Source organism: Tachyglossus aculeatus, chromosome 1, assembly GCF_015852505.1.
Source record: "Tachyglossus aculeatus isolate mTacAcu1 chromosome 1, mTacAcu1.pri, whole genome shotgun sequence".
Lineage (NCBI taxonomy): Eukaryota > Metazoa > Chordata > Mammalia > Monotremata > Tachyglossidae > Tachyglossus > Tachyglossus aculeatus.
In genome coordinates, this window is record NC_052066.1 from 7,257,328 (window position 1) to 7,279,882 (window position 22,555).

Genomic DNA, 22,555 nt, shown 5'->3' on the forward strand with positions numbered 1-22,555 from the left:
GAGGGGGACGAGGGGGAGAGGAAAGAAGGGGCTCAGTCTGGGAAGGCCTCCTGGAGGAGGTGAGCTCTCAGCAGGGCCTTGAAGGAAGGAAGAGAGCTAGCTTGGCGGATGGGCGGAGGGATTGGGGGCATTCCAGGCCCGGGGGAGGACGTGGGCCGGGGGTCGATGGCGGGACAGGCGAGAGCGAGGTACAGTGAGGAGATTAGCGGTGGAGGAGCGGAGGGTGCGGGCTGGGCTGGAGAAGGAGAGAAGGGAGGTGAGGTAGGAGGGGGCGAGGTGATGGATGGACAGCCTTGAAGCCCAGGGTGAGGAGTTTCTGCTTGATGCGCAGATTGATCGGTAGCCATTGGAGGTTTTTGAGGAGGGGAGTGATATGTCCAGAGCGTTTCTGGACAAAGATAATCCGGGCAGCAGCATGAAGTATGGATTGAAGTGGAGAGAGACACGAGGATGGGAGATCAGAGAGAAGGCTAGTGCAGTAGTCCAGACGGGATAGGGTGAGAGCTTGAATTAGCAGGGTAGCGGTTTGGATGGAGAGGAAAGGGCGGATCTTGGCAATGTTGCGGAGGTTACTACTATGTTACTACTATGACTACTGTTACTCCTGCAATATGACTACTATCACTACTCAAACTACCACTATGACTACTGCTACTCCTGCAAAACTACTACAAACACTGCTCGTACTACTGCTATGATTACTGTTACTCTTGCAATACGACTACTATCACTACTAGCACTACTGCTACGACTACTGTTGCTCCTGCAAAACTACTACAGACACTACTCGTACTACTGCTATGACTACTATTACCCCTGCAATACGACTACTATCACTACTAGCACTACTGCTACGACTACTGTTGCTCCTGCAAAACTACTACAGACACTACTCGTACTACTGCTATGACTACTGTTACCCCTGCAATACGACTACTATCACTACTAGCACTACTGCTGCGACTACTGTTGCTCCTGCAAAACTACTACAGACACTACTCGTACTACTGCTACGACTACTGTTACTCTTGCAGTGTGACTACTAGCACTACTAGCACTACTGCTACGACTGTGGTTGCTCCTGAAAAACTACTACAGACACTACTCGTGCTACTGCTATGACTACTGTTACTCCTGCAATACAACTACTATCACTACTCTAACTACTGCTACAACTACTGTTACTCCTGCAATATGACTTCTATCACTACTCGAACTACTGCTATGACTACTGTTACTCCTGCAATACAACTACTATCACTACTCTAACTACTACTGCTATGACTACTGCTACTCCTGCAATACTGCTAATATCACTACTCGTACTACTGCTCTGACTACTGCTACTACTGCAATATGACTACTATCACTGCTCATACTACTGCTACGACTACTGTTACCCCTGCAAAACTACTACTGACACTATTCGTACTACTGCTATGACTACTGTTACTCCTGCAATACAACTGCTATCACTACTCAAACTACTGCTACGACTACTGTTACTCCTGCAATACAACTACTATCACTACTCTAACTACCGCTACGACTACTGTTACTCCTGCAATATGACTTCTATCACTACTCGAACTACAGCTATGACTACTGTTACTCCTGCAATACAACTACTATCACTACTCTAACTACTACTGCTACGACTACTGCTACTCCTGCAATACTGCTAATATCACTACTCGTACTACTGCTCTGACTACTGCTACTCCTGCAATATGACTACTATCACTGCTCATACTACTGCTACAACTACTGTTACCCCTGCAAAACTACTACTGACACTATTCGTACTACTGTTACGACTACTGTTACTCCTGCAATATGACTACTATCACTACTCGAACTACTGCTACGACTACTGTTACCCCTGAAAAACTACTACTGACACTATTCGTACTACTGCTACGACTACTGTTACTCCTGCAATACAACTACTATCACTGCTCATGCTACTACTACGACTACTGTTACTCCTGCAAAACTACTAGGGTCTCGGTGGCTCATTGGAAAGAGCACGGGCTTTGGAGTCAGAGGTTATGGGTTCAAATCCCGGCTCCTCCAATTGTCTGCTGTGTGACTTTGGGCAAGTCACTTCACTTCTCTGGGCCTCAGTTACCTTCATCTGTAAAATGGGGATTAAGACTGTGAACCCCAAGTGGGACAACCTGATCACCTTGTATCCTCCCCAGTGCTTAGAACAGTGCTTTGCACATAGTAAGCGCTTAACAAATGCCATCATTATTATTATTATTGTTACTACTGACACTACTCGTATTACTGCTATGACTACTGTTACTCCTGCAATACAACTACTATCACTACTAGCACTACTGCTAGTGCTAGTAGCAACGTGGCTCAGTGGAAAGAGCCCGGGCTTTGGAGTCAGAGGTCATGGGTTCTAATCCCGGCTCCACCACTTATCAGCTGTGTGACTTTGGGCAAGTCACTTCACTTCTCTGTGCCTCAGTTACCTCATCTGTAAAATGGGGATTAAGATTGGGCACCCCATATGGGACAACCTGATCACCTTGTATCCTCCCCAGCGCTTAGAACAGTGCTTTGCACATAGTAAGTGCTTAACAAATACCGCAATTATAATTATTACTATTATTACTGCTAGGACTACTGTTACTCCTGCAATACTACTAATATCACTACTCGAACTACCTCTATGACTACTGTTGCTGCTATCACTACTTGCACTACTACAACTACTACTGCAAAACTGCTACTATCACTACTCATACTACTGCTACGACTACTGTTACTGCTATCACTACTCACACTACTGCAAATACTACTGCAATACTGTTACTATCACTACTCATACTACTGCTACGACTACTGTTACTGCTATCCATGCTCACTGTACTGCCATGACTCCTGTTACTCCTGCAAAACTACTACTGACACTAGTCGTACTACTGCTATGACTACTGTTACTCCTGCAATATGACTACTCTCACTACTAGCACTACTGCCACAACTACTGCTACTCCTGCAATACGACTACTGTCACTGTTCATACTTCTGCTACTACTGTTACTCGTGCAATACTACTACTATCACTACTCAAAATACTACTATGACAACTGTTGCTGCAATCACTACTCGCACTACTGCAACTACTCTTGCAATACTGTTACTATCACTACTCGTACTACTGCTACAACTACTGTTACTGCTATCCCTGCTCACTGTACTGCCACAACTCCTGTTACTCCTGCAAAACTACTACTGACACTACTCGTACTACTGCTATGACTACCGTTACTCCTGCAGTACGACTACTCTCACTATTAGCACTACTGCTACAACTACTGCTACCCCTGCAGTACAACTACTATCTCTGTTCATACTACTGCTACGACTACTGTTACTGCTATCCCTGCTCACTGTACTGCCACGACTCCTGCAAAACTACTACTGACACTACTTGTACTACTGCTATGACTACTGTTATTCCTGCAATATGACTACTCTCACTACTAGCACTACTGCTACAACTACTGCTACTCCTGCAATACGACTACTGTCACTGTTCATACTACCGCTACTACTGTTACTCCTGCAATACTACCACTATCACTACTCAAACTATTGCTATGAATACTGTTGCTGCTATCACTACTCGCACTACTGCAATTACTCTTGCAATACTGTTACTATCTCTACTCATACTACTGCTGCGACTACTCTTTCTGCTAACCCCACTCACTCTACTGCCACTACTACTGTTACTCCTGCAAAACTACTACTGACACCACTCATACTACTGCTACAACTACTGTTACTCCTGCAATGCAACTATAATCACTACTCGAAATACTGCTACAACTACTGCTAAGACTGCAATACTGTTACTATCACTGCTCATAGTACTGCTACAGCGACTGTTACTCCTGCAATACGACTACTATCACTACTCAAAATACTGCTACAACTACTGCTACTACTGCACTACTGTTACTATCACTGCTCATACTACTGCTACAGCGACTGTTACTCCTGCAATACGACTACTATCGCTACTCGAAATACTGCTACAACTACTGCTAAGACTGCAATACTGTTCCTATCACTGCTCATACTACTGCTACAATGACTGTTACTCCTGCAATACTACTAATATCACTCCTTGAACTACCGCTACGACTACTGTTGCTGCTATCACTACTCGCACTACTGCAACTACTACTGCAATACTGTTACTATCACTACTCATACTACTGCTACGACTACTGTTACTACTATCCCTGCTCACTCCACTGCCACGACGACTGTTACTCCTGTAAACTCAAGCACTCATTACAGTGCTCTGCACACAGTAAGCACTCAATAAATGCGATTGAATGAATACTACTACTACCACTACTCGTACTACTGCAACGACTACTAGTACTACTATCACAACTAGTAAACCCCCCTGCCTCTCGTTTCCCTATCTCCGACTCTCCTTCAGTGACCCAGCAGGGACCATCCAACATCCCTGACTCTCCCTTTTCCATTAATCTCTGTGCCTCCGTTTCCTCATTTGTTAAATGGGGATTACGATTGGGAGCCCAGTGTGGGACAGAGACGGTGTCCAAACCAATTATCTTGTGTCTAACCCAGTGTTTAGTACAGTGTCTGGCCCATAATAGGTACTTAACAAAGACCACAGTTGTTGTTATTATTATCTGGGACGTCGAATTTGGCCATTCTACTGTTACTACTGCAATACTACTACTATCACAACTAGTACTACCGCTACTACTACTGTTACTTCTGCATCACTACTACCAACACTACTGATACCACCGCTCCTACTACTGTTACTCCTGCAAAACTACTACTGACACCACCCGAACTACTGCTATGACTACTGTTACTACCGTAATACTACTACTACTAATAATAATGATGGTATTTGTTAAGCGCTTACTATGTGCAAAGCACTGTTCTAAGCACTGGGGAGGTTACAAGGTGATCAGGTTGCCCCATGGGGGGCTCACAATCTTAATCCCCATTATAATATCAAGTGCTTAGTACAGTGCTCTGCACACAGTAAGCGCTCAATAAATACGATTGATGATATAATAGTAATAATAATAATAACGGCATTTATTAAGCACGTACAATGTGCAAAGCACTGTTCTAAGAGAAGCAGCATGGCTCAATGGAAAGAGCCCGGGCTTTGGAGCTAGGGGTCACAGGTTCGAATCCCAGCTCTGCCAACTGTCAGCTGTGTGACTTTGGGCAAGTCACTTCACTTCTCTGGGCCTCAGTTCCCTCATCTGGAAAATGGGGTTAAGACCGTGAGCCCCTCGTGGGACAACCTGACCTCCTTGTAATCTCCCCAGCGCTTAGTACAGTTCTTTGCACATAGTAAGTGCTTAATAAATGTCATCATCATTATTATTATTATTACTATCTAAGCACTGGGGAGGTTACAAGGTGATCAGGCTGTCTCATGGGGGGCTCACAATCTTAATCCCCACTTTACAGAGGAGGTAACTGAGGCACAGAGAAGTGAATGGACTTGCCCAAAGTCACACAGCTGACAATTGGCTGAGCTGGGATTTGAACCCATGACCTCTGACTCCAAAGCCCGGGCTCTTTCAACCGAGCCACGCTACTTCTCACTACTGACACTACCTGAACTACTGCTACAACTACTGTTACTACCGTAATACTACTACTAATACTAATACTAGAGAAGCAGCGTGGCCCAGTGGAAAGAGCCCGGGCTTGGAAGTCAGAGGTCATGGATTCAAATCCCGGCTCCGCCACTTGTCAGCTGTGTGACTTTGGGCAAGTCACTTCACTTCTCTGTGCCTCAGTTCCCTCATCTGTGAAATGGGAATTAAGACTGTGAGCTCCATGTGGGACAACCTGATCACCATGTATCCTCCCCAGCGCTTAGAACAGTGCTTTGCACATAGTAAGCGCTTAACAAATGCCATCATCATTATTATTATTATTACTATCACTACTTATGCTACTGCTACGACTACTGTTACTGCAATCACTACTAGCACTACTGTAACTACTACTGCAATACTGCTACTATCATTCATTCATTCATTCAATCGTATTTATTGAGCGCTTACTGTGTGCAGAGCACTGTACTAAGCGCTTGGGAAGTACAAGTCGGCAACATATAGAGACGGTCCCTACCGGACAACGGACTCACAGTCTAGAAGGGGGAGACGGCCAACAAAACAAAACATGTGGACGGGTGTCAAGTCGTCAGAATAAATAGAAATAAAGTTAGATGCACATCATTAACAGAATAAATAGAATAGTAGATAGGTACAAGTAAAATAAATAGAGAAATAAATCTGTACAAACATATATACAGGTGCTGTGGGGAGGGGAAGGACTATCACTACTTGTACTACTGCTATGACTACTGTTACTCCTGCAATACGACTACTATCACTACTCGTACAATAATAATAATAATGGCATTTATTAAGCGCTTACTATGTGCAAAGCACTGTTCTAAGCGCTGGGGAGGTTACAAGGTGATCAGGTTGTCCCACGGTGGGGGGGGCTCATAGTCTTCATCCCCATTTTACCTGATCACCTTGTATCTCCCCAGCGCTTAGAACAGTGCTTTGCACATAGTAAGCGCTTAACAAATACCATTATTATTATCATTATTACAGATCATCATCATCATCAATCGTATTTATTGAGCGCTTACTGTGTGCAGAGCACTGTACTAAGCGCTTGGGAAGTCCAAGTTGGCAACATCTAGAGACAGTCCCTACCCAATAGTGGGCTCACAGTCTAAAAGGGGGAGATGAGATCATCATCATCGTCATCATCAATCGTATTTATTGAGCGCTTACTGTGTGCAGAGCACTGTACTAAGCGCTTGGGAAGTCCAAGTTGGCAACATCTAGAGACAGTCCCTACCCAATAGTGGGCTCACGGTCTAAAAGGGGGAGATGAGATCATCATCATCATCATCATCAATCGTATTTATTGAGCGCTTACTGTGTGCAGAGCACTGGACTAAGCGCTTGGGAAGTCCAAGTTGGCAACATCTAGAGACAGTCCCTACCCAATAGTGGGCTCACAGTCTAAAAGGGGGAGATGAGATCATCATCATCATCATCATCATCAATCGTATTTATTGAGCGCTTACTGTGTGCAGAGCACTGGACTAAGCGCTTGGGAAGTCCAAGTTGGCAACATCTAGAGACAGTCCCTACCCAATAGTGGGCTCACAGTCTAAAAGGGGGAGATGAGATGAGATAACTGAGGCACAGAGAATTCAAGTAACTTGCCCGAAGTCACACAGCTGACAATTGGCAGAGCCGGGATTTGAACCCACGACCTGGTGACTCCAAAGCCCGGGCTCTTTCCACTGAGCCACGCTGCTTCTCTGCTGCTGCTACTGTTACTCCTGCAATACTGCTACGGCCACTACTCACACTAATCAATCGATCAATCGTATTTATTGAGCGCTTACTGTGTGCAGAGCACTGTACTAAGCGCTTGGGAAGTACAAGCTGGCAACATATAGAGACGGTCCCTACCCAACAGCGGGCTCTACTGTGACTACTTCTGTTTCTACGGCGTGGCTCAGTGGAGAGAGAACCCGCGACCTCCGATTCCCAAGCCCGGTCTCTTTCCCTGGACAAAAGATAATCAGATCCCACATGGGATTCACGGTCTAAATCAGAGGGAGAAGAGGGATTGAATCCCCGTTTTCCAGATGAGGGAACTGAGGCCCAGAGAAGCGAAGGGACTTACCCAAGGTCACCCAGCAGAGGAGTGGCAGCAGAGAAGCAGCAGAAAAGCAGCACGGCATAGTGGCTCGAGCCCAATCAATCAATCAGTCAATCAATCAATCATATTTATTGAGTGCTTACTGTGTGCAGAGCACTGGACTAAGCGCTTGGGAAGTCCAAGTTGGCAACATCTAGAGACAGTCCCTACCCAACAGTGGGCTCACAGTCTAAAAGTAAATAATAATTTACTAGTAGTAAACTACTAGTAGTTTACTACTATTTAGTAGTAATAAAGTAAAATAAATAAATAGAGTAATAAATATGTACAAACATATATATATGTTATATATATATATGTTGTATATATATATACATAACATATATATGTATATATATGTATATATGTTTGTACATATTTATTACTCTATTTTACTTGTACATATTTATTCTATTTATTTTATTTTATTTATTTTATTTATATATATATATATATACACACACATCATATATATGTATATGCATGTATATATGTATATATGTTTGTACATATTTATTACTCTATTTATTTTACTTGTACATATTTATTCTATTTATTTTATTTTATTTATTTTATTTATTTATATATATATATACAGGTGCTGTGGGGAGGGGAAGGAGGTAAAGCAGGGGGGATGGGGAAGAGGAGGGGGAGAGGAAGGAGGGGGCTCAGTCTGGGCTTCCCTTCTCTGGGTCTCAGTTCCCTCATCTGGAAAATGGGGATGGAGACTGTGAGCCCCACAGTGGGCAGGGACTGTGTCCAACCTGATTTGCTTGTATCCACCCCAGCGCTTAGTACAGTGCCTAACGCATAGTAAGAACTTAACAAATACCACAATTTGGGCAAGTCACTTAGCTTCTCTGTGCCTCAGTTCCCTCATCTGTAAAATCAATCAATCAATCAATCAATCAATCAATCAATCGTATTTATTGAGCGCTTACTATGTGCAGAGCACTGTACTAAGTGCTTGGGAAGTACAAATTGGCAACACATAGAGACAGTCCCTACCCAACAGTGGGCATAAAATGGGGATGAAGACTGTGAGCCCCCCCGTGGGACAACCTGATCACCTTGTAACCTCCCCAGAGCTTAGAACGGTGCTTTGCACATAGTAAGCGCTTAACAAATACCGTCATTATTGTCATTACTGCCAATACTGCTCTAACTACTAACTACTACCGTTACTAGTTCTATTCCTGCTTCTTCTCCTATTAATAATAATAATAATAATAATAATGGCATTTATTAAGCACTTACTATGTGCAACACACTGTTCTAAGCACTGGGGAGGTTACAAGGTGATCAGGTTGTCCCCCAGTATTACTCCTGCTATTACTGCTACTACTACTACTATTACTGCTCTCGCTACCACAATTACAACTACTACTACTACTCTTGTTATAGCTACTTCTGTTCCTGCTACTGCTACTATGACTACTACTACTACTAATAATGCTGGTATTTGTTAAGCGCTTACTATGTGCCAAGCACTGTTCTAAGTGCTGGGATGGATGCAAGGTCATTAGGTTGTCCCCCTTGGGGCTCACAGTCTTTCTTCCCCTTTTAGACTGTGAGCCCACTGTTGGGTAGGGACTGTCTCTATATGTTGCCAATTTGTACTTCCCAAGCGCTTAGTACAGTGCTCTTCACATAGTAAGCGCTCAATAAATACGATTGATGATGATGATGATGATCCCGTTTTACAGATGAGGTTACTGAGACCCAGAGAAGTGAAGTGACTTGCCCAAAGTCACACAGCTGATAAGTGGCGGAACCGGGATGAGAACCCATGACCTTCTGATTCCCAAACCTGGACTCTTGCCACTAAGCCACGCTGCTTCTTTTACTGCTACTACTGCTACTACTACTACTACTACTACTACTACTACTACTAATAGCATTTATTAAGCACCTATTATGTGCAAAGCACTGTTCTAAGCGCTGGAGAGGTTACAAGGTGATCAGGTTGTCCCACGGGGGGCTCACAGTCTTAATCCCCATTTTACAGATGAGGGAACTGAGGCACAGAGAAGTTGAGTGACTTGCCCAAAGTCACACAGCTGACAATGTGCAGAGCCGGGATTTGAACCCCATGACCTCTGACTCCAAAGCTCGGACTCTTTCCACTAAGCCACGCTGCTTCTCATACTACTAGTTGCCACTACTACTGGGCTTTGGAGTCAGAGGTCATGGGTTCAAATCCCAGCTCTGCCAATTGTCAGCTGTGTGACCTTGAGCAAGTCACTTAACTTCTCTGGGCCTCAGTTCCTTCACCTGTAAAATGGGGATAAAGATTGTGAGCCCCACGTGGGACAACCTGATCACTTTGTAACCTCCCCAGCGCTTAGAACAGTGCTCCACACATAGTAAGCGCTTAATAAATGCCATCATCATCATTATTATTATTACTACTACTGCTACTACTACCGTTAGTGCTACCATTATTATTATCATAGTATTTGTTTAGTGCTTACTATGTGCCAAGCACTTTTCTAAGCACTGGGGTAGATACAAGGTAATCAGGTTGTCCCCCGTGGGGCTCACAGTCTTCATCCCCATTTTACAGATGAGGGAACTGAGGCCCAGAGAAGTGAAGTGGCTTGCCTAAGGTCACACAGCAGACAGGTGGCAGAGCCGGGATTAAGAATAATAATAATAATGATGGCATTTATCAAGTGCTTAGTATGTGCAAAGCACTGTCCTAATGATGGCATTTTTTGGCATCCTAATGATGTCCTAAGCACTGGGGAGGTTACAAGGCCATCAGGTTGTCCCACGGGGAGCTCACAGTCTTAATCCCCATTTTACAGATGAGGGAACTGAGGCACAGAGAAGTTAAGTGACTTGCCCAAAGTCACACAGCTGATGGGATTTGAACCCACGACCTCTGACTCCCAAGCCCGGGTTCTTGCCACTGATTCTTGCTGCTTCTCAGAAGTACCATTACTACTGCTACTAGAGAAGCAGCGTGGCTCAGTGGAAAGAGCCCAGGCTTTGGAGTCAGAGGTCATGGGTTCAAATCCCAGCTCTGCCAATTGTCAGCTGTGTGACTTTGGGCTAGTCACTTCACTTCTCTGGGCCTCAGTTCCCTCATCTGTAAAATGGGGATGAAAACTGTGAGCCCCCCATGGGACAATCTGATCACCTTGTAACCCCCCCCCCAGCGCTTAGAATAGTGCTTTGCACATAGTCAGCGCTTAACAAATACCATCATTGTTATTATTATTATCCACAGTCCCAGCCGCATTGGACACACGAAATGGCCACCCTCTTGTTGTGTTGTTGTATGTGATCAATCGATCAATCAATCAATCATATTTATTGAGCGCTTACTGTGTGCAGAGCACTGTACTAAGCGCTTGGGAAGTACATGTTGGCAACATATAGAGACGGTCCCTACCCGACAGTGGGCTCACAGTCTAGAAGGGGGCAACAGAGAACAAAACCAAACATACTAACAAAATAAAATGAATAGAACAGATATGTACAAGTAAAATAAATAAATAAATAGAGTAATAAATATGTACAAACATCTATACAGGTGCTGTGGGGAAGGGAAGGAGGTAAGATGGGGGAATGGAGAGGGGGACGAGGGGGAGAGGAAGGAAGGGGCTCAGTCTGGGAAGGCCCCCTGGAGGAGGTGAGCTCTCAGTAGGGCTTTGGAGGGAGGAAGATGTGATGTGGGCAGCGCCCGGTGCAGTTTTCTCTTCGGCCTCCTTGTCCGTCTGTGCGTGAGCAGATTTTGGAGGCAGAGAGCGGCCTCTTGGTTGGCGTTAGCGGCCCCAGGTCACTCCATCCTTGCCAACGGGCTCTCAGAATCCATCTGGGCCACGGCCCTGTCTGAGCTCGGTGTCCCCGTGTCCCGAGAACGCTCCCTCTACCCTCCCGGCTCCCGATCCCATCTCCCTGATGCTGCTACAGCACTTAGAACAGTGCTTTGCACATAGTAAGTGCTTAATAAAAGCCATTATTATTAATGGAGGCAGAGAGCGGCCTCCTGGTTGGCGTTAGCAGCCCTGGGCCGCTCCATCCTCACCCACGGGCTCCCAGATTCCCTCTGGGCCACGACCCTGTCTGAGCTTGGTGTCCCCGTGTCCCGAAAATGCTCTCTCCTGCTTCCGATCCCATCTCTCAGTGCGTGCCCGGTTCTTGGTGGCCGAGAGCGGCCTTCTGGTTAGCGGCAGTGCCACAGGCCTCTCCATCCTTGTCCACGGGCTCCCAAAATCCCTCTGGTGTCTGAGCCCGGTGTCCCCGTGATCCAAGAATACTCCCTCTGCCCTCCCCGCTCCCCATCTCTTCTATCCCTGCGTGCCCAGCTCTTGGAGGCAGAGAGTGGCCTCCTGGTTGGTGTTAGTGGCCCCGGGCCTCTCTGTCCTTGTCCACGGGCTCCCAGAATCTCTCTGGGCAGTGGCCCTGTCTGGGCTCGGTGTCCCCGTCTCCCGAGAACGCTCCCTCTGCCCTCCCGGCTCCCGATCCCATCTCTCTGTGCGTGCCCGGCTCTTGGAGGCAGAGAGCGGCCTCCTGGTTGGCGTGAGTGGCCCCGGGCTGGTCCATCCTCGTCCACGGGCTCCCAGAATCTCTCTGGGCAGTGGCCCTGTCTGAGCTCGGTGTCCCCGTGTCCCGGGAATGCTTCTTCCACCCTCCCGGCTCCCGATCCCATCTCTCTGTGCGTGCCCGGCTCTTGGAGGCAGAGAGCGGCCTCCTGGTTGGTGTTATCGGCCCCGGGCCACTCCATCCTTGTCCACGGGCTCCCAGAATCCACCAGGCCCATGGCCCTGTCTGAGCCCGGTGCCCCCGTGACCTGATAATGCTCTCTCTGCCCTCCCTGCTCCCCATCCCTTTTATCTGTGCGTGCCCGGCTCTTGGAGGCAGAGAGCAGCCTCCTGGTTGGCGTGAGTGGTCCCAGGCTGGTCCATCCATGTTCACGGGCTCCCAGAATCCCTCTGGGCAGTGGCCCTGTCTGAGCTGGATGCCCCCATGTCCCAAGAACACTCCCTCCGCCCTCCCGGCTCCCGATCCCATCTCTCTGTGCGTGCCTGGCTCTTGGAGGCACAGAGCGGCCTCCTGGTTGGCGTGAGTGGCCCCGGGCTGTTCCATCCTTGTCCACGGACTCCCGGAATCCCTCTGGGTCGTGGCCCTGTCTGAGCTCAGTGTTCCCATATCCTGAAAACGCTCCCTCCACTCTCCTGGCTCCCGATTCCATCTCTCTGTGCATGCCCGGCTCTTGGTGGCAGAGAGCGGCCTTCTGGTTAGTGGCAGTGCCATAGGCCTCTCCATCCTTGTCCACGGGCTCCTAGAATCCCTCTGGGCCACAGCCCTGTCTGAGCCCGGTGCTCCTGTGACCCAGGAATGCTCTCTCTGCCCTCCTTGCTCCCCATCTCTTTTATCTGTGCGTGCTCGGCTCTTGGAGGCAGAGAGCGGCCTCCTGGTTGACGTTAGCGGCCCCGGGCCACTTCATCCTTGGCCACGGGCTCCCAGAATCGACCAGGGCTGTGGCCCTGTCTGAGCTCGGTGTCCCCATGTCCCAAGAACGCTCCTTCCACCCTCCCGGCTCCCGATCCAATCTCTCTGTGCGTGCCCGGCTCTTGGAGGCAGAGAGCGGCCTCCTGGTTGGCGTGAGTGGCCCCGGGCTGGTCCATCCTTGTCCACGGGCTCCCAGAATCCCTCTGAGCAGTGGCCCCGTCTGAGCCCGATGCTCCCATGTCCCAAGAACGGTCGGTCCCTCCACCCTCTCGGCTCCCGATCCCATCTCTCTGTGCGTGCCCGGCTCTTGGAGGCAGGGAGCGGCCTCCTGGTTGGCATGAGTGGCCCCAGGCTGGTCCATCCTTGTCCACGGGCTCCCAGAATCCACTAGAGCTGTGGCCCTGTCTGAGCTCGGTGTCCCCATGTCCCAAGAACGCTCCTTCCACCCTCCCGGCTCCCGATCCAATCTCTCTGTGCGTGCCCGGCTCTTGGAGGCAGGGAGCGGCCTCCTGGTTGGCGTGAGTGGCCCCAGGCTGGTCCATCCTTGTCCACGGGCTCCCAGAATCCACTAGAGCTGCAGCCCTGTCTGAGCTTGGTGTCCCCATGTCCCAAGAATGCTCTCTCCACCCTCCCGGCTCCTGATCCCATCTCTCTGTGCGTGCCCGGCTCTTGGAGACAGGGAGCGGCCTCCTGGTTGGCGTGAGTGGCCCCGGGCTGGTCCATCCTTGTCCATGGGCTCCCAGGATCCCTCTGGGCCATGGCCCTGTCTGAGCTGGATGCCCCCATGCCCCAAGAATGCACCCTCCATGCTCCCGATCCCATCTCTCTGTGCATGCCCGGGTATTGGAGGCAGGGAGCGGCCTCCTGGTTGGCGTTAGTGGCCCCGGGCTGCTCCATCCTTGTCCACAGGCTCCCAGAATCCCTCTGAGCAGTGGCCCTGTCTGAGCTCGGTGTCCCCATGTCCCAAGAACGGTCCCTCCACCCTCCCGGCTCCCGATCCCATCTCTCTGTGCGTGCCCAGCTCTTGGAGGCAGGGAGCGGCCTCCTGGTTGGCATTCGCGGCCCCGGGCCACTCCATCCTTGTCCACGGGATCCCAGAATCCACTAGAGTTGCGGCCCTGTCTGAGCTCGTGTCCCCATGTCCCAAAAACTCTCCCTCCACCCTCCCGGCTCCCGATCCCGGCTCCCTGTGCGTGCCCGGCTCTTGGAGGCAGGGAGCGGCCTCCTGGTTGGCGTGAGCGGCCCCGGGCCTCTCCGTCCTTGTCCACGGGCTCCCCGAATCCACCAGGGCCGCGGCCCTGTCTGAGCTCGGTCTTACCATTGATAATAATAATAATAATGGCATTTATTAAGCGCTTACTATGTGCAAAGCATTGTTCTAAGCACTGGGGAAGTTACAAGGTGATTAGGTTGTTCCCACAGGGGGCTTACAGTCTAAGCACTGGGGTAACACAAGCTAATCCGGTTGGACACAGTCCCTGTCCCACATGGGGCTCACAGTCTTCATCCCCATTCATTCAATCATTCAATCGTATTTATTGAGCGCTTACTGTGTGCAGAACACTGTACTAAGCGCTTGGGAAGTACAAGTCTGCAACATACATTCATTCATTCATTCAATCGTATTTATTGAGCGCTTACTGTGTGCGGAGCACTGTACTAAGCACTTGGGAATCAATCAATCAATCAATCATATTTATTGAGCGCTTACTGTGTGCAGAGCACTGTACTAAGCGCTTGGGAAGTACAAGTTGGCAACATATAGAGATGGTCCCTACCCAACAGTGGGCTCACAGTCTAGAATATAATAATATATTTATTACAGAATATATATATTACAGAATATTATATATAGAATATAATAATAGACTGTGAGTTGGCAACATATAGAGACGGTCCCCACCCAACAGTGGGCTCACAGTCTAGAATATAATATATTTATTACAGAATATATATATTACAGAGTATTATATATAGAATATAATAATAGACTGTGAGCCCACTGTTGGGTAGGGACCGTCTCTATATGTTGCCAACTTGGACTTCCCAAGCGTTTAGTACAGGGTTCTGCACACAGTAAGCGCTCAATAAATACGATTGATTGATTGATTGATTGATTAAGTGCTTACCATGTGCAAAGCACTGTTCTAAGGGCTGGGGAGGTTACAAGGTGATCAGGTGGTCCCACGGTGGGCTCACAGTCTTCATCCCCATGTTACAGATGAAGGAACTGAGGCCCAGAAAAATGAAGTGACTCTCCCAAGGTCACCCAACAGACAGGCAGAGCCGGGATTAGAACCCAGGTCTTTCTGGGTGGCTCAGTGGAAAGAGCCCAGGCTTTGGAGTCAGAGGTCATGGGTTCAAATCCCGGCTCTGCCAATTGTCAGCTGTGTGACTTTGGACAAGTTATTTAAGTTCTCTGGGCCTCAGTTCCCTCATCTGGAAAATGGGGATGAAGACCGTGAGCCCCACATGGGACAATTTGATCACCTTGTAACTTCCCCAGCGCTTAGAACAGTGCTTTGCACATAGTAAGCACTTAATAAATGCCATCATTATTATTATTATTATTTCTCTGGGCCTCATCAGGAAAATAGGGTTGTAGACTTTGGGCAAGTCACTTCACTTCTCTGGGCCTCAGTGGCCTCATCTGGAAAATGGGGATGGAGACTTTGGGCAAGTCACTTCACTTCTCTGGGCCTCGGTGGCCTCATCTGGAAAATGGGGATGGAGACTTTGGGCAAGTCACTTCACTTCTCTGGGCCTCGGTGACCTCATCTGGAAAATGGGGATGAAGACAGTGAGCCCCACGTGGGACAACTGATGACCCTGTATCTCCCCCAGTGCTTAGAACAGTGCTTGGCACATAATAAGCGCTTAACAAATGCCATCATTAGCGTTATTATTATTAACTCATGACCTTTTTTAATGGCATTTATTAAATGCCTTCCCTTCCCCACAGCACCTGTATATATGTATATATGTTTGTACATATTTATTACTCCATTTATTTATTTATTTTACTTGTACATATCTATTCTATTTATTTTATTTTGTGAATGTGTTTGGTTTTGTTCTCTGTCTCCCCCTCCTAGACTGTGAGCTCACTGTTGGGTAGGGACCATCTCTTGATGTTGCCAACTTGTACTTCCCAAGCGCTTAGTACAGTGGTCTGCACACAGTAAGCGCTCAATAAATACGATTGATTGATTGATTGATTAAGTGCTTAATATGTGCAAAGCACAGTTCTAAGCACTGGGGAGGTTTCAAGGTGATCAAGTTGTCCCACGGGGGGCTCCCAGTCTTCATCCCCATTTTACAGGTGAGGGAACTGAGGCCCAGAGAAGTGAAGTGACTTGCCCAAAGTCACACAGCTGACAATTGGCGGAGCCGGGATTTGAACCCATGACCTCTGACTCCAAAGCCCGGGCTCTTGCCACTGAGCCACACTGCTTCTCCTGACCTTCTGACTCCCAGTGCTGTGCTCTGTTTATTATTGTAACGTACTCCCCCAAACACACAGTGAGCGCTCAATAATGTGATTGAATGAATGAATAAATGAATGAATGAGTGAGTGAAGCGGCGTGGCTTAGTGGAAAGAGCCCAGGCCTGGGAATCAGAGGTCGTGGGTTCTAATCCTGGCTCTGCCACTTGTCAGCTGGGTGACTTTGGGCAAGTCACTTCACTTCTCTGGGCCTCAGTTCCCTCATCTGCAAAATGGAGATGAAGACTGGGAGCCCCACATGGGACAACCTCATCACCTTGTATCTACCCCAGCTCTTAGAACAGTGCTTGGCACATAGTAAGCACTTAACAAATACCATTATTATTATTATTATTATTATTATTATTATTATTATTATTATTATTATTATGTGCCAAGCACTGTCGTAAGCAAGGAGATAGATACAAGGTCATCAAGTTTTCCCATGTGGGGCTCACAACAGCGTGGCTCAGTGGGAAGAGCCCGGGCTTTGGAGTCAGAGGTCACGGGTTCAAATCCCAGCTCCGCCAATTGTCAGCTGGGTGACTTTGGGCAAGCGACCTAACTTCTCTGGGCCTCAGTGACCTCATCTGTAAAATGGGGATGAAGACTGTGTGCCCCCCGTGGAACCACCTGATCACCTTGTAACCTCCCCAGTGATTAGAACAGTGCCTTGCACATAGTAAGCGCTTAATAAATGCCATTATTATCATCATTATTATCCCCATTTTCCAGATGAGGTCATTGAGGCCCAGAGAAGTGAAGTGACTTGCCCAGAGTCACACAGCTGATAAGTGGCGAGTGTGAGCCCCATGTGGGACAGGGACTGTGTCTCCAACCTGATGACCTTGTATCTTCTCCAGCACTTAGTACTGCGCTTGGCACCTAGTAAGCACTTAACAAGTGCCGCAACTATAGCAATAATAGTAATAATGATGGTATTTATTAAGCGCTTACTAGGTGCCAAGCACTGTTGTAAGCACTGGGGTAGATACAAGGTGATCAGGTTGTCCCGCGTGGGGCTCACGGTCTTCATCCCCATTTCACAGATGAGGGAACTGAGGCCCAGAGAAGTGAAGTGACTTGCCCAAGGTCACCCAGCATTCATTCATTCAGTCAATCGTATTTATTGAGCGCTTCCTGTGTGCAGAGCACTGTACTAAGCGCTTGGCTCAGTGGAAAGAGCCCAGACTTGGGAGTCAGAGGCCATGGGTTCAAATCCCTGCTCCGCCACTTGTCAGCTGTGTGACTTTGGGCAAGTCACTTCACTTCTCTGGGCCTCAGTTCCCTCATCTGGAAAATGGGGATGAAGACTGTGAGCCCCCCGTGGGACAACCTGATCACCTTGTAACCTCCCCGGCGCTTAGAACAGTGCTTTGCACATAGTAAGCGCTTAATAAATGCCCTCATTATCATTATTATTACAAGTCGGCAACATATAGATACCCAACAACGGGCTCATGGTCTAGAAGACAGTGCAGCAGACAAGCGGCGGAGCCGGGATTAGAACCCAGGTCCTCTGACCACTGGGCCCTGCCGCTTCTCCTCAGTCTGTGTGTGACTTTGGGCAAGTCACTTCACTTCTCTGTGCCTCAGTTCCCTCATCAGTCAAATGGGGATGAAGACCGCGAGCCCCCCGTGGGACAACCTGATCACCTTGTAACCTCCCCAGTGCTTAGAACAGTGCTTTGCACAGAGTAAGCGCTTAATAAATGCCATCATCATCATCCCCAGTGCTTAGAACAGTACTTTGCACAAGCAATCAATCAATCGTATTTATTGAGCGCTTACTGTGTGCAGAGCACTGTACTAAGCGCTTGGGAAGTACAAGTTGGCAGCATATACAGTCCCTACCCAACAGTGGGCTCACAGTCTAGAAGTCTTGCACAGAGTAAGCGCTTAATAAATTCCATCATCATCTCATCATCATCTTGTCCTTGTACATGTACATGTACTTGTACCTATCTATTCTATTTATTTTATTTTGTTAGTATTCATTCATTCATTCAATCGTATTCATTGAGCGCTTACGGTGTGCAGAGCACTGGACTAAGCGCTTGGGAAGTCCAAGATGGCAACATCTAGAGATGGTCCCTACCCAACAGCAGGCTCACAGTCTAGATGGGGGCGACAGACAATAAAACAAAACATCATCGTCATCATCAATCGTATTTATTATGTTTGGTTTTGTTCTCTGTCTCCCCCTTTTCGACTGTGAGCCCACTGTTGGGCAGGGACCGTCTCTAGATGTTGCCAACCTGTACTTCCCAAGCGCTTAGTCCAGTGCTCTGCACACAGTAAGCGCTCAATAAATACGATTGATTGATTGATTGATGTTTGGTTTTGTCCTCTGTCTCCCCCTTTTCGACTGTGAGCCCGGTGTTGGGTAGGGACCGTCTCTAGATGTTGCCGACTTGGACTTCCCAAGCGCTTAGTCCAGCGCTCTGCACACAGTAAGCGCTCAATAAATCCGATTGATTGATTGATTGATGTTTGGTTTTGTCCTCTGTCTCCCCCTTTTCGACTGTGAGCCCGGTGTTGGGTAGGGACCGTCTCTAGATGTTGCCGACTTGGACTTCCCAAGCGCTTAGTCCAGCGCTCTGCACACAGTAAGCGCTCAATAAATCCGATTGATTTGATTTGATTCGATTCGATCATCCCCAGTGCTTATAATAATAATGATGGCATTTATTAAGCACTTAGTACGTGCAAAGCACTGTTCTAAGCGCTGGGGAGGCTACAAGGCGATCAGGTTGTCCCACGGGGGGCTCACAGTCTTAATCCCCACTTTCCAGATGAGGGAACTGAGGCCCAGAGAAGTGAAGTGACTGGCCCAAAGTCACACAGCTGACAACTGGCGGAGCCGGGATTTGAACCCATGACCTCTGACTCCAAAGCCCGGGCTCTTTCCACTGAGCCACGCTGCTTCTCTAACATATCTAACATAACATAAGAGAAGCAGCGTGGCTCAGTGGAAAGAGCCCGGGCTTTGGAGTCAGAGGTCATGGGTTCAAATCCTGGCTCTGCCAATTGTCAGCTGTGTGACTTTGGGCAAGTCACTTAACTTCTCTGTGCCTCAGTTGCCCTATCTGTAAAATGGGGATTAAGACTGTGAGCCTCACGTGGGACAACCTGATCAACTTGTATCTACCCCAGCGCTTAGAACAGTGCTTTGCACATAGTAAGCGCTTAACAAATACCAACATTATTATTATATCTATTTATTTTTATTTTGTTGGTATGTTCGGTTTTGGTCTCTGTCTCCCCCTCTTAGACCGTGAGCCCATGTTGGGTAGGGACTGTCTCTATATGTTGCCAACTTGGACTTCCCAAGCGCTTAGTCCACAGTAAGCGCTCAATAAATCCGATTGATTTGATTCGATCTGATCATCCCCAGTGCTTAGTACTTTGTGCTTAGGACTGTCTTTATATGTTGCCAACCGGTGCTTCCCAAGTGCTTCGTACAGTACTTTGCACAGAGTGAGCACTTCCTAAAGGCCGTCTTTAGCATTATAGTGTACTAATAAGTGTAGGCCTTATTAGTATTATTGTTATTATTATTATTATTCTGCTTCTGTTGATGTTCAGGGGCGAAGCTCCGGGGTGTGAGGCAGTGAGCGAGCGTTTCGAGGCGGACTGGTGGTCGGTGCTGGGCGAGGCCGGGGGCGTCATCGTGGCCCGCTTCGCCGGCCGGGGCAGCGGCGCCCGCGGGCTCAGCCTCCTCCGCGACGTCCACCGGGCCCTCGGCGTCGTCGACGCCAACGACCAGATGGCCGCCGTCAGGTCAGCCCGGCCTCCCGCCCCGAGACCCCCCATCCCAATCCTCCACCCGCCCCGGGACCCCGGCCCCCAGACTCCGACGGGGAGGCGGCCCGGCCTAGGGGCCGGAGGGCCGTGGGTTCTGATCAATCAATCGATCGATCGATCGGTCGTATTTATGGAGCGCTTACTATGTGCAGGGCACTGGACTGAGCGCTTGGGAAGTCCAAGTTGGCGACACGTAGAGACGGTCCCTACCCGCCAGTGGGTTCACGGTCTAAAAGGGGGAGACAGAGGACAGAACCAAACATACCAACGAAAGAAAATAAATAGGAGAGAAATGTACGAGTAAAATAAAAAAATAGAGTAATAAATGTGTACAACCATAATCTAATTCTAATCCCAGCTCCACCAGTCAATCAATCAGTCGCACCCCCTTTTAGACTGTGAGCCCACTGTTGGGTAGGGACTGTCTCTAGATGTTGCCAATTTGTACTTCCCAAGCGCTTAGTCCAGTGCTCTGCACATAGTAAGCGCTCAATAAATGCGATTGATGATGATGATGATTTATTGAGCGCTTCGTGTGTGCAGAGCACTGTAATAATAATAATGGCATTTGTTAAGCGCTTGCTAAGTGCAAAGCCCTGTTCTAAGCGCTGGGGAGGATGCAAGGTGATCAGGTTGTCCCATGGGGGGGTCACAGTCTTCATCCCCATTTTACAGGTGAGGTCACTGAGGCCCAGAGAATAATAATAATAATAATAACGGCATTTCTTAAGTGCTTACTAAGTGCAAAGCACTGTTCTAAGCGCTGGGGAGGATACGAGGTGATCAGGTTGTCCCATGGGGGGTTCACAGTCTTCATCCCCATTTTACAAGTGAGGTCACTGAGGCCCAGAGAATAATAACAATAATAATAATAATGATGGCATTTCTTAAGTGCTTACTAAGTGCAAAGCACTGTTCTAAGCGCTGGGGAGGATACAAGGTGATCAGGTTGTCCCACGGGGGGTTCACAGTCTTCATCCCCATTTTACAGATGAGGTCACTGAGGACCAGAGAATAATAATAATAATGATGATGATGGCATTTCTTAAGTGCTTACTAAGTGCAAAGCACTGTTCTAAGCGCTGGGGAGGATACAAGGTGATCAGGTTGTCCCACGGGGGGTTCACAGTCTTCATCCCCATTTTACAGATCAGGGCACTGAGGCCCACAGAATAATAATAATAATAATAATGATGGCATTTCTTAAGTGCTTACTAAGTGCAAAGCACTGTTCTAAGCACTGGGGAGGATACAAGGTGATCAGGTTGTCCCATGGGGGGTTCACAGTCTTCATCCCCATTTTCCAGATGAGGTCACTGAGGCCCAGAGAAATGAAGTGACTTGCCCAAAGTCACACGGCTGACAATTGGTGGAGTCGGGATTTGAACCCATGACCTCTGACTCCCAAGCCCGGGCTCTTTTCACTGAGCCACACTGCTTCTCTTATTATTACCAATAATATTAATGTTGGTATTTGTGAAGCGCTTACTATGTGCCAAGCACTGTTCTAAGCGCTGGGATGTGGGGGGAATACAAGGTGATCAGGTTATCCCCTGTGGGGCTCCCAGTCTTCATCCCCATTTTACAGATGAGGGAACGGAGGCCCAGAGTATAATAATAATAATAATGTTGGTATTTGTGAAGCGCTTACTATGTGCCAAGCACTGTTCTAAGCGCTGGGATGTGGGGGGAGTACAAGGTGATCAGGTTATCCCCTGTGGGGCTCCCAGTCTTCATCCCCATTTTACAGATGAGGGAACTGAGGCCCAGAGTATAATAATAATAATAATAATGTTGGCATTTGTTAAGCGCTTGCTATATGCCAAGCGCTAGGGTAGATACAACAGCATGGCTCAGTGGAAAGCACATAGGCTTTGGAGTCAGTGGTCATGGGTTCAAATCCCGGCTCCACCAATTGTCAGCTGGGTGACCTTGGGCAAGTCACTTCACTTCTCTGGGCCTCGGTGACCTCATCTGGAAAATGGGGATGACGACTGTGAGCCTTCCATAGGACAACTGTAC

General features: G+C 48.1%; 1 protein-coding gene across 1 annotated transcript in view; it reads left to right on the forward strand.

Annotated features, from left to right (window-relative positions):
- The window catches only part of DPP10 (dipeptidyl peptidase like 10), a 301,222-nt gene that overhangs the window by 248,344 nt on the left and 30,323 nt on the right, over positions 1 to 22,555 (forward strand). Inside the window, exon 20 of the mRNA XM_038753670.1 lies at positions 20,315 to 20,509. Coding sequence (XP_038609598.1) covers positions 20,315 to 20,509 — 195 coding nt within the window. The remainder of the gene's footprint in view (positions 1 to 20,314; positions 20,510 to 22,555) is intronic.